Source organism: Amblyraja radiata, chromosome 7, assembly GCF_010909765.2.
Source record: "Amblyraja radiata isolate CabotCenter1 chromosome 7, sAmbRad1.1.pri, whole genome shotgun sequence".
NCBI lineage: Eukaryota > Metazoa > Chordata > Chondrichthyes > Rajiformes > Rajidae > Amblyraja > Amblyraja radiata.
In genome coordinates this window covers 38099592-38115307 of record NC_045962.1, presented here as the reverse complement: position 1 = coordinate 38115307, position 15716 = coordinate 38099592, and the positions used below count along the sequence as shown (strand labels likewise).

The window sequence follows — 15716 nt, the reverse complement described above, 5'->3', positions numbered from 1 at the left end:
TTTGCCTCACCTTAAAACGATGCCTTATAGTCTCTGAGATTTTTACCCTGGGGAAAAGGTTCTGACTTTCTACCCACCTATGCTTCTCATAATTATATATACTTCTATCAGGTCTCTCCTCAGCTTCAGACATCCAGTGAAAACAATCCAATTATGTCCAACCTCTCCTTATCGCTGATATCCTCTGATTCAGGTTGCAATCCAGTAAACCTCTTCTACACCTCTCCAAACCTTCCATATCCTTCCAGCAATGGTTTGACCAGAACTGCACACAATACTCTAAATGCGGTCTAACCAAAGTCCTATAAAACTGCCATATGATTTTATTTGTCTCTTTAATTTCTTTACCACTCTTATCGACGTTGCAAATTTCAGAAAACTAGGGACTTTGACCCTGAGATTCCTCTGTTTATCCTGCCATTTACTGTATATTTTACCCTTGCATTCAACCTCAAGTGTAACATTTCACATTTGCTTGGTTTAATCTCCATTTATCATTTCTCTGCCCGTTTCTGTAGCTGATCTATATCCTGCTGTATAATTTGACCACACTTCTTTTCTGCAACCACAGTAATTTTGATGTCCTCTGGAAAGTTACTAACCAACCCATCTACGCTTACATCCAAGTTGTTTATATACATCACAAACAACAGTTCCCAGCACTCCACTGCTTACAGACCTCCAGCCTGAATAACATGTTTCCACCACAACTGTCTTCTATGAGTAAGTCAGTTCTGTGTCCAAATCACCAAGTGTCCATGGATTTTCTGGTATAGAGGGTACTGACGGACGTCTTGCTGAAAAATGTCTTGTACAACTGGAACATAACTTCCCAACTTTTGTACTCCCTTTCCTGATTGGTGAAGACCATCGTACCAAAAACCTTCTTCACCACCCTATATAACCTGTGTACTGCTTTTGTCGAACTATTCTGACCTCGCGTACAGTCTGTGTGGAGTTTGCATGTTCTCCCTGTGACCATGTGGGAGGATTCCGGAACACCCGGAAGAAACCCCCGTTTCATTTAGAGATACAATGTGAAAACAGGCCCTTCCATCCACCATGTCCTCGCCACCCAGCGATTACCTGAACACTAGTTCTATCCTCCACGCTTGGGACAATTTACAGATGCCAATTAACCCTACAAACCTACATGTCTTTGGAATGTGGAAGGAAACCGGAGCACCTGGTGAAAAGCCATGTGGTCGCAGGGAGAATGTGCAAACTCCATACAGCACCCGTGGTAGATCCTACCTGAAGGGCCAGTTTCCATGATATATCTGTAAACAAAAATCTAAACTAATAAACATGTACTTCTTGACCCGTCTACTCTTTAACTCTTCCCAGGCCTCAACCGTTCACTCTGAAGGTCCTGCCCTGGTTTGACTTCCCAAAATACAATACTTCACATTCTATTTGCCATTCCATGCCCATTTGCCCAGCCGATCAAGATCCCGCTGTATTTCTTGATAATCATCTTCACCGTCTACAATACCACCTATTTTAGTGTACAAACAACCTTCCTCACCCACCCTCTTGTTCTCCCTGGATTCTATTTGATCTAACCTTCCAGAGCAGCCTAGCAAACAGAACCTTGTTGAAGGTCTTGCTGAAGTGCCTATAGACTACGGATCTGCCCTCATTAACCTCCTTGGTTACTTCTTCAAAACACTCTGTCAGATTGTTTTGGTATTACTTTCCAATATTCTATTAATTAATTTTCTCTTTCTTTATTAACATGTTATGCTCTTCTTTCTGGTTCCAGGAAAACCTCCGTCTTTTACCACTTTGTATGCTCTAGATTTTGATTTGATATTTAATTGATCTCTTTTGTTAAACACATAGTTCATCTCTTAATGCCCCATCAGTTTATTTTCTGATGGGGCATTATAAAATAGCTGCTTAAATATTTACCATTTCACATCTACAAACTTTTATTTTTGCCTTTTTTCCCTTTTTTCACCCAGTCCATTCTAGCCAACTTTTGCTTCATACCTTTGTAATTGCCTTTATTTAAGTTGAGGATGTTGATTTTGAACTTGTTCAGTCTCAAACTTAGGCCTGGATTACTGTGATTCATGATGTATATCATGTCAGTGCAGGGCCCAATATTAGTTGTCATCTTCCTTAACAATTTGGATCAGAAGGTATAAGGCATGGGCAGTAAACTTGCAGATTATACTAAAATATGTGGTATCGTAGACAGTGAATGAGGTTAGTAAGAACTATAGTGTGATTTTGATAAGCTGGGTAGATGAGCCAAGGAATGGTAAATTTAGTTTAATTCAGATAAGTGCAAGGTGTTGCATTGGGGAAGTCAAACCTGGATAGGACTTTCACAGTGGAAGGCAGAGCACTTGAAAGTGTTGTAGAACAGAGGAACCTAGCAATACATGCATCATGATGGTGGCAGTTTTAGCTTTTAGTGTGGTAGTATGCTCTTAGTATGCAGTCAATCTATCTCTTTTTAATAGTAAAACATCCTTTCACAAACTTGGGTGCAAGAATTGGGTGCATGAAGAAATTGATAAAGGTTTGACTGTAAATGGAAGAATGGCTTGGAAAAGATATTGATTAATTTTCCTTCCACAGGTACAAGTTTGGATCTTGGAGCAAAACTAAATCAGGAGCTTGATACCACAGAACGTCTGGACAATAGTTTTGTTGAATATCTGCAGAGTCGTGGAATTGAATTAATAGATGTGGGTAGTCATGCAACAAAGCATAACTTGTCTGCCGACGAAGTGCCTTCTCCACAGCTACAGGTAAGCTATTAACTTTACTTCATAATTTTGATAGGGACAGTGAGGGACTGTTAAGCAGTTTGTGTGGACTTCAATATTGCCATTGTGAAAATCTCACATGGAAGGCAGCTCTAACATTTTTGAGCCCTTGGGATACAAGGCAAATTGGCTAGTTGACTTTATAGCAGACAGAGGATGGCTGGCCATTAATTGGGGCATAGAATGTAAGTGCAGGGCAATCATAATACAATATTATAAAACTTTAGTTAGGCCGTGGTTGGAGGATTAAGTTCAGTTTTAGCCACCACACTGTTAGAAAGGCATGGTTGCACTGGTGCAGGTTCACCAGGATGTTGCCTGCACTCTGTTTATTTTTGCAGCAGATGTAAATGAGGGGAGACTTGGTGGTGGGGTACAAAATTACAAGAGGCAAAGATAGAGTGGATTGTGTGGAACATTTTAGCCTCATAGCAGAGGTATCTGATATTAAAGGGCAAAGGCTTAAGGTGAAGATTAAAAGGTTTAGAGGGAATTCCAAGAAAAATATATTCAGTTAAGGGCTATCCCACTTGGCACTTTTTTCGGCGACGGCCAGCATCATTGACTGACGTATCAGGTCACTGAAAAATTTGCGGCATGACGCGGTGTGATGACATATGACGTGCAGTATTTTTTCAAGTGTCGCAACATTTTTTTTGTCGCCGCTGGATTTTGAAATGTTCAAAATCATTTGGTGACACTGATATGACGCCGGCAGTCACCGAAAAAATCGCCAAGTGAGACAGGCCCTTTAGAGGTAGTTACATTCTGGAATGCACTGTTTGGGGTGATGGTAGAACCAGAGAGACGTCTAGAAGCATCTATATGATCTCCTTAAATATAGATACTGCTTAAATTGAATTTAAATTGAAAGTAATCCTTATATAATTTCCATATTATATTCAAAGTGCAGAAGGATGTGGAGCTTGAAAATACTTTATCTGGCACACGTGTGACTTTGGTGCCAGGATAGCAGATTTTCGGGACTACCAGATGTAACTTTATCAATACTTATTACGCAGTGCATTCCAACTACTACCACTTCTAACAATATATTTTTTCTTGAGATCCTCTCTAGACCTCTTGATCTTCACCTTAAACCCATGACCTTTTGTATCAGATACCTCTGCGATGAGGGAACAAAGTTCTTCACTATCCACTATCTTTGCCTCTTTATCATTTAATATGCCTCTACCAGGTCTTCCCTCCATTTCCTCTGCTGCAGAAGGAAACAAACGTACAATAACATTTGAGAAGCATTTATACAATCTTATGAACATAATCCAATAACAGTTTTGTAAGCCCAATAAATTTCAAGCGAATGCAAGAAATATAACCAGATAAGTTTCAAAAGAGCAAGCAAGTTTAAAGGGAGAACTGGAACTGGGACCCTGGCCAGTTCTATGGGTAGATAAATAAAAAATCTTCCAATCTCTCTTCAGGGACTTTTGCCTAATTTTGCCCTCTATTTGCTGACCCATTTTCCACTTTTTAAGATTTTTTTCCTTCTCATTTCATTGGTAACTGAAGTCCCTCATTTGTTAATCCTTCATTGGAAATCATTTCAACTTCACATAGTTTTTTATCATTCTTGAAATGGACTTGCCAATCCTAGAACCAATGTTACAGCTGGAGCCTAGCTGGAGATCTGGTTTATGATAATTTCTTGGCTTTTGTTTGTGAAGCATCGTGACACAAGAAGCACAAGACATCTTAACTAGTACATGGATAGGAAAGGTTTAGGGGGATATGGGCCAAGCACAGGCAGATGGGATAAGTTAGATTGGGCATCTTGGTTGGCATGAGCGAGTTGGGCCAAAGGGCCTGTTTCTATGCTATTTGATTTAAATCTTTTTCAACAGCCTGCCATAATAAAAGGTTGGTTTGCATTCATCACCACTTATCAGTGCCCTAGGTTTTGTCTTAAATTCCAGGTTGCATTTGGCTGCCATGTCATCGGGCCTTTTGAAGTGCATTACTAACATTGTTGTGGGACTATTTTTCTACGCTATTGGTGGACACATGTTTTCTAATTGGAAGTCTTTGACTAGTGGTGTACTAAGGCAATTGATGCTGGGACTGATGTTTGTTATATATTATCAATGGAGAAGGCAAGATTAATGTTAGTGAATTACATCAAAAATTGGTGGTGTGTGGATAGTGAGGAAGGTTGTTTAAAACTACAGCAAGATATAGATCCATGCGAAAGTTGGGTAGAGCATTGGCAGATTAAATGTAATCCTGTCATGTGCAAAGTGCTGCTGTTTGGGAATAGGGATGGAACATATACAGTTAATTGTGGGACTGAGGAATGTTGATAAAGAGCGAGGCCCAGGGATTCAAATCCATTGTTCCCTGAAATACAGGTCTATAGTGTGATGAAGAAGGCATATGGCATGCTGCCTTCAAAAGTTTGGGTTATAAGAGTTCTGCTGTAACTTCAAACTACATTGGCTAGACCACACTTATTGGGAGTAGTTCTAGTCAGCTCACCAGGGAAAATGTGATTGCACTCAAGTTAATGCAGTGGAAATTCATTGGGATGTTGCCTGGATTGATGGCCTTTAGTTATGGGGAGAGATCAAATAGGCTGGTCTTATTTTCCAAGGAGTGAATAAGGTTGAACGCTAACCTGATAGAAGGATACAAGATTATGAAAGGCAAAAATAAGTCTAAATATGTTTCCCATGGTGAGAGAATCAAAACCAAGTGGGCATAGATGTAAGATGAGAGAAAGGAGTTTCAAATGGGATCTGAGGGAAAAGTTGATGGTTACACAGAGTGGTTGGTATCTGGAACACACTGCCAGAGGAGGTGATGGAATCAGATGTTCCACCCCTCGTCTCCCTGTACATAGGAGGATCCAGACATAATGCAGGTAAATGGAATACATGCATACATGTTGGCATGGAGATGGTGGCTGAAGGGCTTGTTTCTGTGCTGTATAACTATGTATACCAAATAGACAATGGTTTGAATGCCACTATGCATACCTTCCAGTGGTAGCTTCCTTTCCTGTAGTCGGCTCTGTACAAATACTATGACAAGCTATTAAGTCCATAAGCTTTCACATAGGAAATGTCCATTATGTTGTGTTGTATCAAATGTCTTTTGAAAGTTCATGTTCCTAACATCGGGATAGGAAAATAAAACTTCTAATAATCACTCTCTAAGTGTCTGTTCAGTCTGCGCTGTCAAATAGACATGGATAAATTGTGGTCATACTGGTATTAGACTTTCAGTTGCATTGATCCTCCAGGTAAATGGTCAGTAATCTGCTGAAACAATGTGTGCTTAATACAACTTGCTGATTTCATGCCAAACATTTTCTTGTCCAAACAAAATTCAATTAGAAATGCTAATATTGGATTATCTCCAATGAGGGTGATACCAAGTAAAAAATATTTTGCGATTACCTTGTGGAGGGTTATCACTAAACTAATCTCTACACTTCTTTCCAATCATACAATTTCATTTTAGGATCTGATGTAAATGGTTAATTTAAACTGCTTCCAACATTCTTTCTATTGTTGAGATTGAAGTCTGCGCAACTTCTTCCCCAACAGGCATTGCTAAACCAAGTACATGAGGAAGGGTGTCATGTGCTCGCACTAACAGAAAGGCCTTCCCACTGCCGTGGATCTAAGCGTGTGTCTGGTTCCAGTAATACAGTGGATGAATGGCAACAAGAGAAAGTGGGACTGCTTGACACAATTCAGCTATTGAAAGACTTGCTTTCTAAGGCATTGAACAAGTTTGATGAGGTATGTTTATCCAGCTATTGTGACAAATTGTACCAAAGTCCAACTTGGTCCAAGGCATGGGAATACTTTGCCCTTCCTCCCATCACTTAGAAAACACACCACAACTGAAATATGGTGAAGTTCACTGGTATCATCTTTTCAAGCAGAGGACTTTATTCAGAGAAAGATGCCACTTTTAAATGTTAAAAATGCTTGATTTGTGTTCAACAATTTTGCATGGTCCATTGCAGGAGCTTTCTTTTCTTTGATGCAATTGTCTGTCATTTCTGTGTTTGAATGTTGCCATTTTAATTTCCTCAAGGCTATTCAATAATTAGTTAACTATTATAAACCAAGCAAGTTAGAGATATTAGTAATAATAGTAGTATTAATATTAGTTCATTAGTTTTTGTCATCAGCCTGACAACTTTTGTAATGACTGTGATGTTAGTGACAGATCACCAGAAATAGTGTGATAAACTTTCGCAGCTTACCACAATTAAGTTTGAACAGATTGTAGAGAGCAGTCTTTGGCACATCAGTGTTCTTTATTGGATCTTGTGCTGTATTGACCTCGCTTGAAATATAACTTTTCTTTAATGTGAATTTGTCAGGTCATAAGTGATAGGAGTAGAATTAGGCCATTCGGCCCATCAAGTCTACTCCACCTTTCAATCATGGCTGATCTATCTCTACCTCCAAACTCCATTCTCCTGCCTTCTCCCCACAACCTCTGACACCTGTACTAATCAAGAATCTTTCTATCTCTGCCTTAAAAATATCCACTGACTTGGCCTCCATAACCTTCTGCAACGAAGAATGCCATAGATTCACCACCCTCTGACGATATAAATTTCTCTTCATCTCCTTCCTAAAAGAATGTCCTTTAATTATGAAGCTATGACATCTCCCACTAGTGGAAGCATCCTCTCCACATCCATTTAATCCAAGCCTTTCACTATTCTGTATGTTTCAATGAGGTCCCCCCTCATTCTTCTAAACTCCAGTGTGTACAGGGCCAGTGCCGACAAGCGCTCATCATAGGTTAACCTACCATTACTGTTACATTTAATTTACTTTCTAAACTTCATCATAAGGCATGTATTTCAATAAAAGATAGGTTTAAAAACATTGCATGAGTTCATTGCTTCCCATCTTGTAAATTTCTCTTGCTCAGCGGCATCTCTGGTGAAGAGGAATAGGTGACATTTCAGGTCAAGACGCTTCTTCGGACTAAAATAAATGATCATTGTTTCTTTCCATTGATACTCCCTGATGTGTTGGATATAATCGTGATTTTCTGTTTTTAAATCATTACTGTAACCTTTATTCAAACCACGAAACTGTGGTTACATTCATTATCTACTTTTCAAAAGCCTTGACTACTTTTTCCATCCATTTTATCATTGACAGGATTCTGCAAGTAGAATTGATTGGCGAAAGGAGTTACTTCTGTCTGTGCAGGCTGTCCTCAATCAAGAGCAAAGAACGTTATTGGCTGAATTACGATCGTATGTACAGAACCCGCCCACTGGAGAAGACTGCTCTTTGCCTCAACAGCTTCTGCAATTACTGAAAGAGCAGGTGATTAAGAAATCATGTTAGAGCTCTCCGTCCCCCTCAAATTCTCCTAGGTCGCCCCCCCCGCCGTCTCCCTGTTTTCCCCCCCGTCTTCCCCCCCCCCCCCCGTCTCCCTGTCACCCCCCCCCCCCCGTCTCCCTGTCCCCTCCCTCGTTCTCCCCGTCTCCCTATTCTCACCGTCTCCCTGTTCTCCCCGTCTCCCTGTTCTCCCCGTCTCCCTGTTCCCCCCCGTCTCTCCCTGTTATCCCGTCTCCCTGTTCCCCCCGTCTCCCTGTTCTCCCCGTCTCCCCGTCTCCCTGTTCTCCCCGTCTCCCCGTCTCCCTGTTTCCCCGTCTCCCCGTCTCCCTGTCTCCCCGTCTCCCCGTTCTCCCTGTTCTCCCCGTCTCCCTGTTCCCCCGTCTCCCTGTTCTCCCCGTCTCCCTGTTCTCCCCGTCTCCCTGTTCTCCCCGTCTCCCTGTTCTCCCCGTCTCCCCGTCTCCCTGTTCTCCCCGTCTCCCCGTCTCCCTGTTCTCCCCGTCTCCCCGTCTCCCTGTTCTCCCCGTCTCCCCGTCTCCCTGTTCTCCCCGTCTCCCTGTTCTCCCTGTTCTCCCCGTCTCCCCGTCTCCCTGTTCTCCCCGTCTCCCTGTTCTCCCCGTCTCCCTGTTCTCCCCGTCTCCCTGTTCTCCCCGTCTCCCTGTTCTCCCCGTCTCCCTGTTCCCCCCGTCTCCCTGTTCTCCCCGTCTCCCCGTCTCCCTGTTCTCCCCGTCTCCCTGTTCTCCCTATTCTCCCCGTCTCCCTGTTCTCCCCGTCTCCCTGTTCTCCCCGTCTCCCTGTTCTCCCCGTCTCCCTGTTCTCCCCGTCTCCCTGTTCTCCCCGTCTCCCTATTCTCCCTGTCTCCCTATTCTCCCCGTCTCCCTGTTCCCCCCGTCTCCCTGTTCCCCCCCCCCGTCTCCCTGTCCCCCCGTCTCCCTATTCTCCCCGTCTCCCTGTTCCCCCCCCCCCGTCTCCCTGTTCCCCCGTCTCCCTGTTCCCCCCCCCCCCCTCTCCCTATTCTCCCCGTCTCCCTGTTCTCCCCGTCTCCCTATTCTCCCCGTCTCCCTGTTCCCCCTGTTCTCCCTGTTCCCCCTGTTCTCCCTGTTCCCCCGTCTCCCTATTCTCCCCGTCTCCCTGTTCTCCCCGTCTCCCTGTTCTCCCCGTCTCCCTATTCTCCCTGTTCTCCCCGTCTCCCTATTCTCCCTGTTCTCCCCGTCTCCCTGTTCTCCCCGTCTCCCTGTTCTCCCTGTCTCCCCGTCTCCCTGTTCTCCCTGTTCTCCCCGTCTCCCTGTCTCCCCGTCTCCCTATTCTCCCCGTCTCCCTATTCTCCCTGTTCTCCCTGTTCCCCCGTCCCCCCGTCTCCCTGTTCCCCCGTCCCCCCGTCTCCCTGTTCTCCCCGTCTCCCTGTCTCCCTGTTCTCCCTGTTCTCCCCGTCTCCCTGTTCCCCCTGTTCTCCCTGTTCCCCCGTCCCCCCGTCTCCCTGTTCCCCCGTCCCCCCGTCTCCCTGTTCTCCCCGTCTCCCTGTCTCCCTGTTCTCCCTGTTCTCCCCGTCTCCCTGTTCCCCCTGTTCTCCCTGTTCTCCCCGTCTCCCTGTTCCCCCTGTTCTCCCTATTCTCCCCGTCTCCCTGTTCTCCCCGTCTCCCTGTTCTCCCTGTTCTCCCCGTCTCCCCGTCTCCCTGTTCTCCCTGTTCTCCCCGTCTCCCTGTTCCCCCTGTTCTCCCCGTCTCCCCGTCTCCCTGTTCTCCCCGTCTCCCTGTTCCCCCTGTTCTCCCCGTCTCCCTGTTCCCCCTGTTCTCCCCGTTCTCCCTATTCTCCCTGTTCTCCCCGTCTCCCTGTTCTCCCTATTCTCCCTGTTCTCCCTATTCTCCCTGTTCTCCCTATTCTCCCTGTTCTCCCCGTCTCCCTGTTCCCCCTGTTCCCCCTGTTCCCCCTGTTCCCCCTGTTCTCCCCGTTCTCCCTGTTCCCCCTGTTCTCCCCGTTCTCCCTGTTCCCCCTGTTCTCCCTGTTCTCCCTGTTCTCCCTGTTCTCCCTATTCTCCCTATTCTCCCTGTTCTCCCTATTCTCCCTGTTCTCCCCGTCTCCCTGTTCCCCCTGTTCTCCCTGTTCTCCCTGTTCTCCCTATTCTCCCTGTTCTCCCTATTCTCCCTGTTCTCCCCGTCTCCCTGTTCCCCCTGTTCCCCCTGTTCTCCCTGTTCTCCCTGTTCTCCCTATTCTCCCTATTCTCCCTGTTCCCCCTGTTCTCCCTGTTCTCCCTATTCTCCCTATTCTCCCTGTTCCCCCTGTTCTCCCTGTTCTCCCCGTCTCCCTGTTCCCCCTGTTCCCCCTGTTCTCCCTGTTCTCCCTGTTCTCCCTATTCTCCCTATTCTCCCTGTTCCCCCTGTTCTCCCTGTTCTCCCCGTCTCCCTGTTCCCCCTGTTCTCCCTGTTCTCCCCGTCTCCCTGTTCCCCCTGTTCTCCCTGTTCTCCCTATTCTCCCTGTTCTCCCTGTTCTCCCTGTTCCCTCCGGCTTCCTGTTGTCCCCCTGTTCCCCCTACCAACCTTCCCCCATCTCCGTTTTACCCCCCCACTTCTCCCTGTTTGCCTCCCCGTGCACCCCCCCACGTCTCCCCATTCCTGCCCGATCACCCCGTCTCCCCGTTCGCCCCGTCTTTCCCCACACTCCCTCTCGGCGCCCGGTGCGTCTCCCCGCACACCCCCGTCTCGCGCCCCCACCCCCAGCCGCCCTGCTTCTCCCCGTGTGTCAAGTGTTAACACATGACTTCAGTTCAGCCAATGGATTGAAAATTGAAATGATGCTGAAACTTAAAGTAATTCTAACTGTCCTGCTTTATATAGAATTCACCGTAATGAAGTCTAAGATGGCTGTTGAACAATAGTTTTTCAGTTCCTTGTATATACTGTAATCTGCGATAACGAGTGATTGGTTGCCACTGGCCAAGACTGGACACCTGTAAAGTAAAACGATTGAGACTGCTGTTCATTGCAGTAAATTGAGGCAGTCCTTCTCTATAAATCCACTGTTAATACATCTCATAATATTTAGGAACCTGGTTTAGGGGGGTGGGGGGGGGGGGGAGGGAGTAGTTCAGCACAGAAATACATCTGGAACTATTAATGAACTACATTGATTTTAACATGAAAGAGGCTTGGAAACGTAAGGGTATTCTTCCAGGTTTTCTGCTTCTTTAATCATAGATTCATTGAAAATTGGGAATTTCTATTCAAATAAATTCACTCACTTCCTTGGATATGGTTTCATCTTCAATTAACTATAATAATGGCTGATAATTAAGATATGATAAACTGCAATGTCTAAAGTAGCGACAGATTAAATTAATCCTTCCAAGGTTTTTAAACATTTCAGTCACTTTCAAAAATGAAGCCCAGTTGAGGCAGAAAGTTGAAGCAGTCCTATCCTGTCACTTTGTCATTATGATGTCACAGAACATGTGTGGGCTTTATTGCATCCTGTTGATCATAAATCGTAAAAGAAACTAGGGTACAGTAGGAAAAATGAGAGATGAGTACAATGAAAAATCATAAACAGGACATTGTGGAAGAGTGGGTAGAACAACAATGGAAAGGTTCAAAAGTCAAAGTTTCCTATAGTAATGAAGCCCTCCCAACCTATTACACCGACCTGGATGATGCAGAATCCAATGAGGTGAGGATCAAACAGATAGCATAAAACCATTTCATAACTTTTGATAGGTAGCAAACTACAAGTTAATGGGCCTCCAGTCTTCCGGCACCTCATTCACGTCGAATGATGATTCTCTTCCCACAGTGTTCTTGGATATATCTGATCAGGCCCAGGAGATTTATCTACCTTCATACACCTTAGGACATCCAGCACCTCCTGGACTGTTTTACAGACAGTCCTCGAGACATCTCTATTAGCTGTCCCAAGTTCCTCAGACTTCATGTCTTGCTCTACGGTTCAAACAGAGGTGAAATACTCATTGAGGACCTTGCCATCTGTGCGGCTCGACACAAAGATGACAGCTTTGGTTTCTGAGGAGCCATTTTTTCTTTCTAGTTATCCTCTTTCACTTAATGTACGTAAAATCTCTTAGGATTTTACTTAATATTATCTACCAGAGTCATCACCTGCCCCCTTTTTGCCCTCCAGATTTCCTTCTTAAGTATGCTCCTTCATTCCCAAAACTCTGCCAGCGATACACTTGATCCCTGCCGCCTATACCTGTCCCATGCCGCCGTTTTCCAGAGCAGAGCCTCAATTGTTTCCTTATTCCCACCTGTATTGCCCTTGGGGGAAGGGCAATACAGGTGGGAATAAGGAAACAATTGAGGCTCTGGTTAGGGGGTAACCAGAACATGCATGCCCTGAACTCTTGTCATCACAATTTAAATGCATGTCACTTTCCACACATTCCTTTGCCTGCAAACAACCCACCCCCATCAACGTGAACGAGTTCCTGTCTAATACCATCAATGTTGGCCTTGCCCCAATACAGAATTTTAACTTGTGAGCCCACTGCAACTTTATCCATAACTATTTTAAAGCAAATAGAACAGCGGTCACTGGTCCCAAAAGGCTCTGCCATGGACACTTCAGTCACTTGCCCTTTCCAATTTCCTTAGAGGAAATTAAGCTTTGCCCTCTCCCTTGTAGGGCCCTCCACATATTGCCTGAGGCCACTTTCCTGAATACATTTGATAAATTTCACCCTTTCTAAGTTCTTGACACCTTGGCAGTCACGGTATATTTTGAGAACATTAAAATCCCTTACTTTGATAATCTTTTAAGTTGCAGCTGCCTGCAATTTCCTGCCATCTTTGTTTTTCTAATTCTCATTGACTATTGGTGACCATTGATTATAGTACACTCCTGACATGGTTTGATGCTCTTTTTATTTCTCACCTCCACCCATATAGCCTCACTGGAGGTACTATTAGTAATGTCATCTCGGACTACTGCTGTGACATAGTATATAAAGCAGCGCAACCCCCTCCCCCCCCCCCCACCTCTCTCTCCTCTGTAGCACCTGTACCCCGCAACATTAAGCTGCCAGTCCTGTCGCTCTCTTATCCAGGTTTTTGTAATAGCTACATCGTCCCAGTTGCAGGTACAAATCCATGCCCTGTGTTCATCCATCCGCCTTACCTGGCAGGCCTCTTGCATTAAAATAAATGCAATCCAATCCAACAATCCTTCCTCCCTCTCTGCCATGCACCTGCCTACCCTGTCCACTGAGGTTTATCTCATCTCCTTTCATACCAACTACTAGCCTCTCACCTGCCTCAGTCCTACATTGGATCCCCACCTCCCCTGTCAATCTAGTTTTAACCTACCCAAGTACACTGGCAACCTGCCTGCCATGATATTTGTTCTCCTCCAGTTCAGATGCAAGCTGTCCCTCTTGTACGGATCACATCTGCCCCAAAAGGGATCCCAATGGTCCAAAAATCTTAATCACTGTCCCCTGCATCAACTCCACAGCCCAGGGATTCGTCTATTCTATCTTCCTGGTCCTATCTTTACTAGCACATGGCACTGGGCTTAATCCAAGATCACCACCCTGGTGTTCCTGCTTTTTAACCTTTTGCCAAACTCCCTACATTCATTTTGCAGGGCCTCATCCCATGTAATTTGTACCAATATGCACACAAGTTTTTGCTGCTCACCTTCCCCCTTGAGAATGTCATGCCTAAAATACCCAGTGGATTCACCTTATCTATTCCCCATATGATCTTATACACCTCTGTAAGATCACCCCTCAGCCTCCTGCGCTCCAGGGAATAAAGTCTCAGCCTGCCCAACCTCTTGCTCTAGCTCAGGGCCTCAGGTCCTGGCAACATCCTTGTACATTTTCTGCACTCTTTGCAAGTTATCCTCCTTATAGCAGAGTGATCAAAACAGAACACAATATTTCTTAATGCATGAGCTGATACACACAGTGGCAGTAGTATACATACAAGGAAGAATTTCATTGTCCCATCCAGGATATATGACAATAAAACACTCTTGACTATTTGTTTTGGGAAGGCATATTGAGAAGGATGCATATATGTTATCTATGACGATGGGCATTTTCCAGGGATGTGCAAACATACAAAAATCTTGCATGTCATGCCAACTGTAGGAACATGATAGCTATTTTCTTAATGAGTATGCGAAGGATCGGTCGCATTCAATGAATGCAATTAACTCGTATCCATCTTTGTGTCCTTTAACGCTCTATGTTTAGGAAAAGCAGCAACAATCTGCCCTGGAAGACCTTTTATCCGTGGATAGAAGCAGCTTGTTGTCAGAGGTGCAGGACCTCCGTTCACAGCTCCGTGTTGCACACCTTCAGCACCAGGAGAAACTACAGCAGCTGCAGGATACACTCACCAGTGCAGAGGAGCAGGCCAAGAAGCAGGAGAGGCCACTTCGCAGGCAAGGTATTACATGTGGTTTGACATTCGAGTAGCCTCAATCTTTTATGGCCAGCAGTCGAGTAAAGAATCATATTGATTAGCTCTTCAGAGTGTATGGAAAATAGAAACGTACTGGTCCAGTATGGCGTACTGGCTTTTATTTCCTTGTTCTTCTTAAACTGAGTAGCTAAAACCACATGCAACAACTATCTTTTACTTCCTCCCTACTTTCCATAATTGGTCACAGTGATAATTTAACTGGCGCTTTTAATTTTAATTTTCACTTGTCTTGCAGAAAGTAAGGATTAAATATATTACTTTCTGCAAGACAAGTGAAAATTACTGGGTTAAGTGCCATTTTATCAGACAGGTGCATTGTTTTCTTCCCTTGCCTATTGAATTTTACATTTCAGTTTTTTGGTGAATATTATCATGATGAGATATGTAATTAGATAGAAACAGGTCATTGTCAGATATAGCAGGTTAAATGTAGAATAAAGTGCAACAACATAACAACACCATGTATTTCTCATTTTCTTTGTAGGTGCACATCTTAGTTGTTACCTGTTTGTGAAAATAGAGGATAATAGAGGCCCACATTCATTTCTTAAATTGAGACTGCAGAAATTTATTCCTGTGAAAGGAAGCCTTAACTATTTTAAAATGTGCAATTCTGTCATGTGACTAGAATTTCATTCTTAATGTGTGAACGTGTTGACAAGGTTTCACTCCAGCTGCTGTGTTGTGAGTGAAGTGTCACCCGCCCCTTGTGAGGCACGGCCCTCACGCTGCTGCTATTATTGCTGGGGTTTTTTCCAAGACAAGATCTGCTGTGTTTTAGGAAATGCAGATACTGGTTTAAACCAAAGATAGAAACAAAAAGCTGGAGTAACTCAGCGGGACAAGCAGCATCTATGGAGAGAAGGAATGGGTGATGTTTCGGGTCGAGACCCTTCTTCCCTATTCCTTCTCTCCAGAGATGCTGCCAGTCCTGCTGAGTTACTCCAGCATTTTGTGTCTATCTTCTGCTGTGTTTCAGCTGGATTCTCTTTACGTCTCCTAAACGGCAAATAAATACGGTGATTGTCGGTTGTGTGAACCTACATAGGCAAGGTATTGCGGTGTGGATTTGTTCCCGGACTAACTAAGGAACACGTCCATATCTTTTTGCAGTTTCAGTATTTGAATGAAAGTTTAAAAAAATCTGAACATAC

The 15716-nt window shown here is 44.5% G+C and overlaps 1 protein-coding gene across 6 annotated transcripts in view; it reads left to right on the top strand.

The window, feature by feature from the left end:
* Positions 1-15716, top strand: part of pcnt (pericentrin) — a 185144-nt gene that overhangs the window by 138922 nt on the left and 30506 nt on the right. For all 6 annotated transcript variants that reach the window (XM_033024217.1, XM_033024221.1, XM_033024222.1 and 3 more), the window contains 4 exons: positions 2593-2765; positions 6350-6547; positions 7940-8110; positions 14331-14526. In XM_033024217.1, the coding sequence (XP_032880108.1) occupies positions 2593-2765; positions 6350-6547; positions 7940-8110; positions 14331-14526 (738 nt within the window). The remainder of the gene's footprint in view (positions 1-2592; positions 2766-6349; positions 6548-7939; positions 8111-14330; positions 14527-15716) is intronic.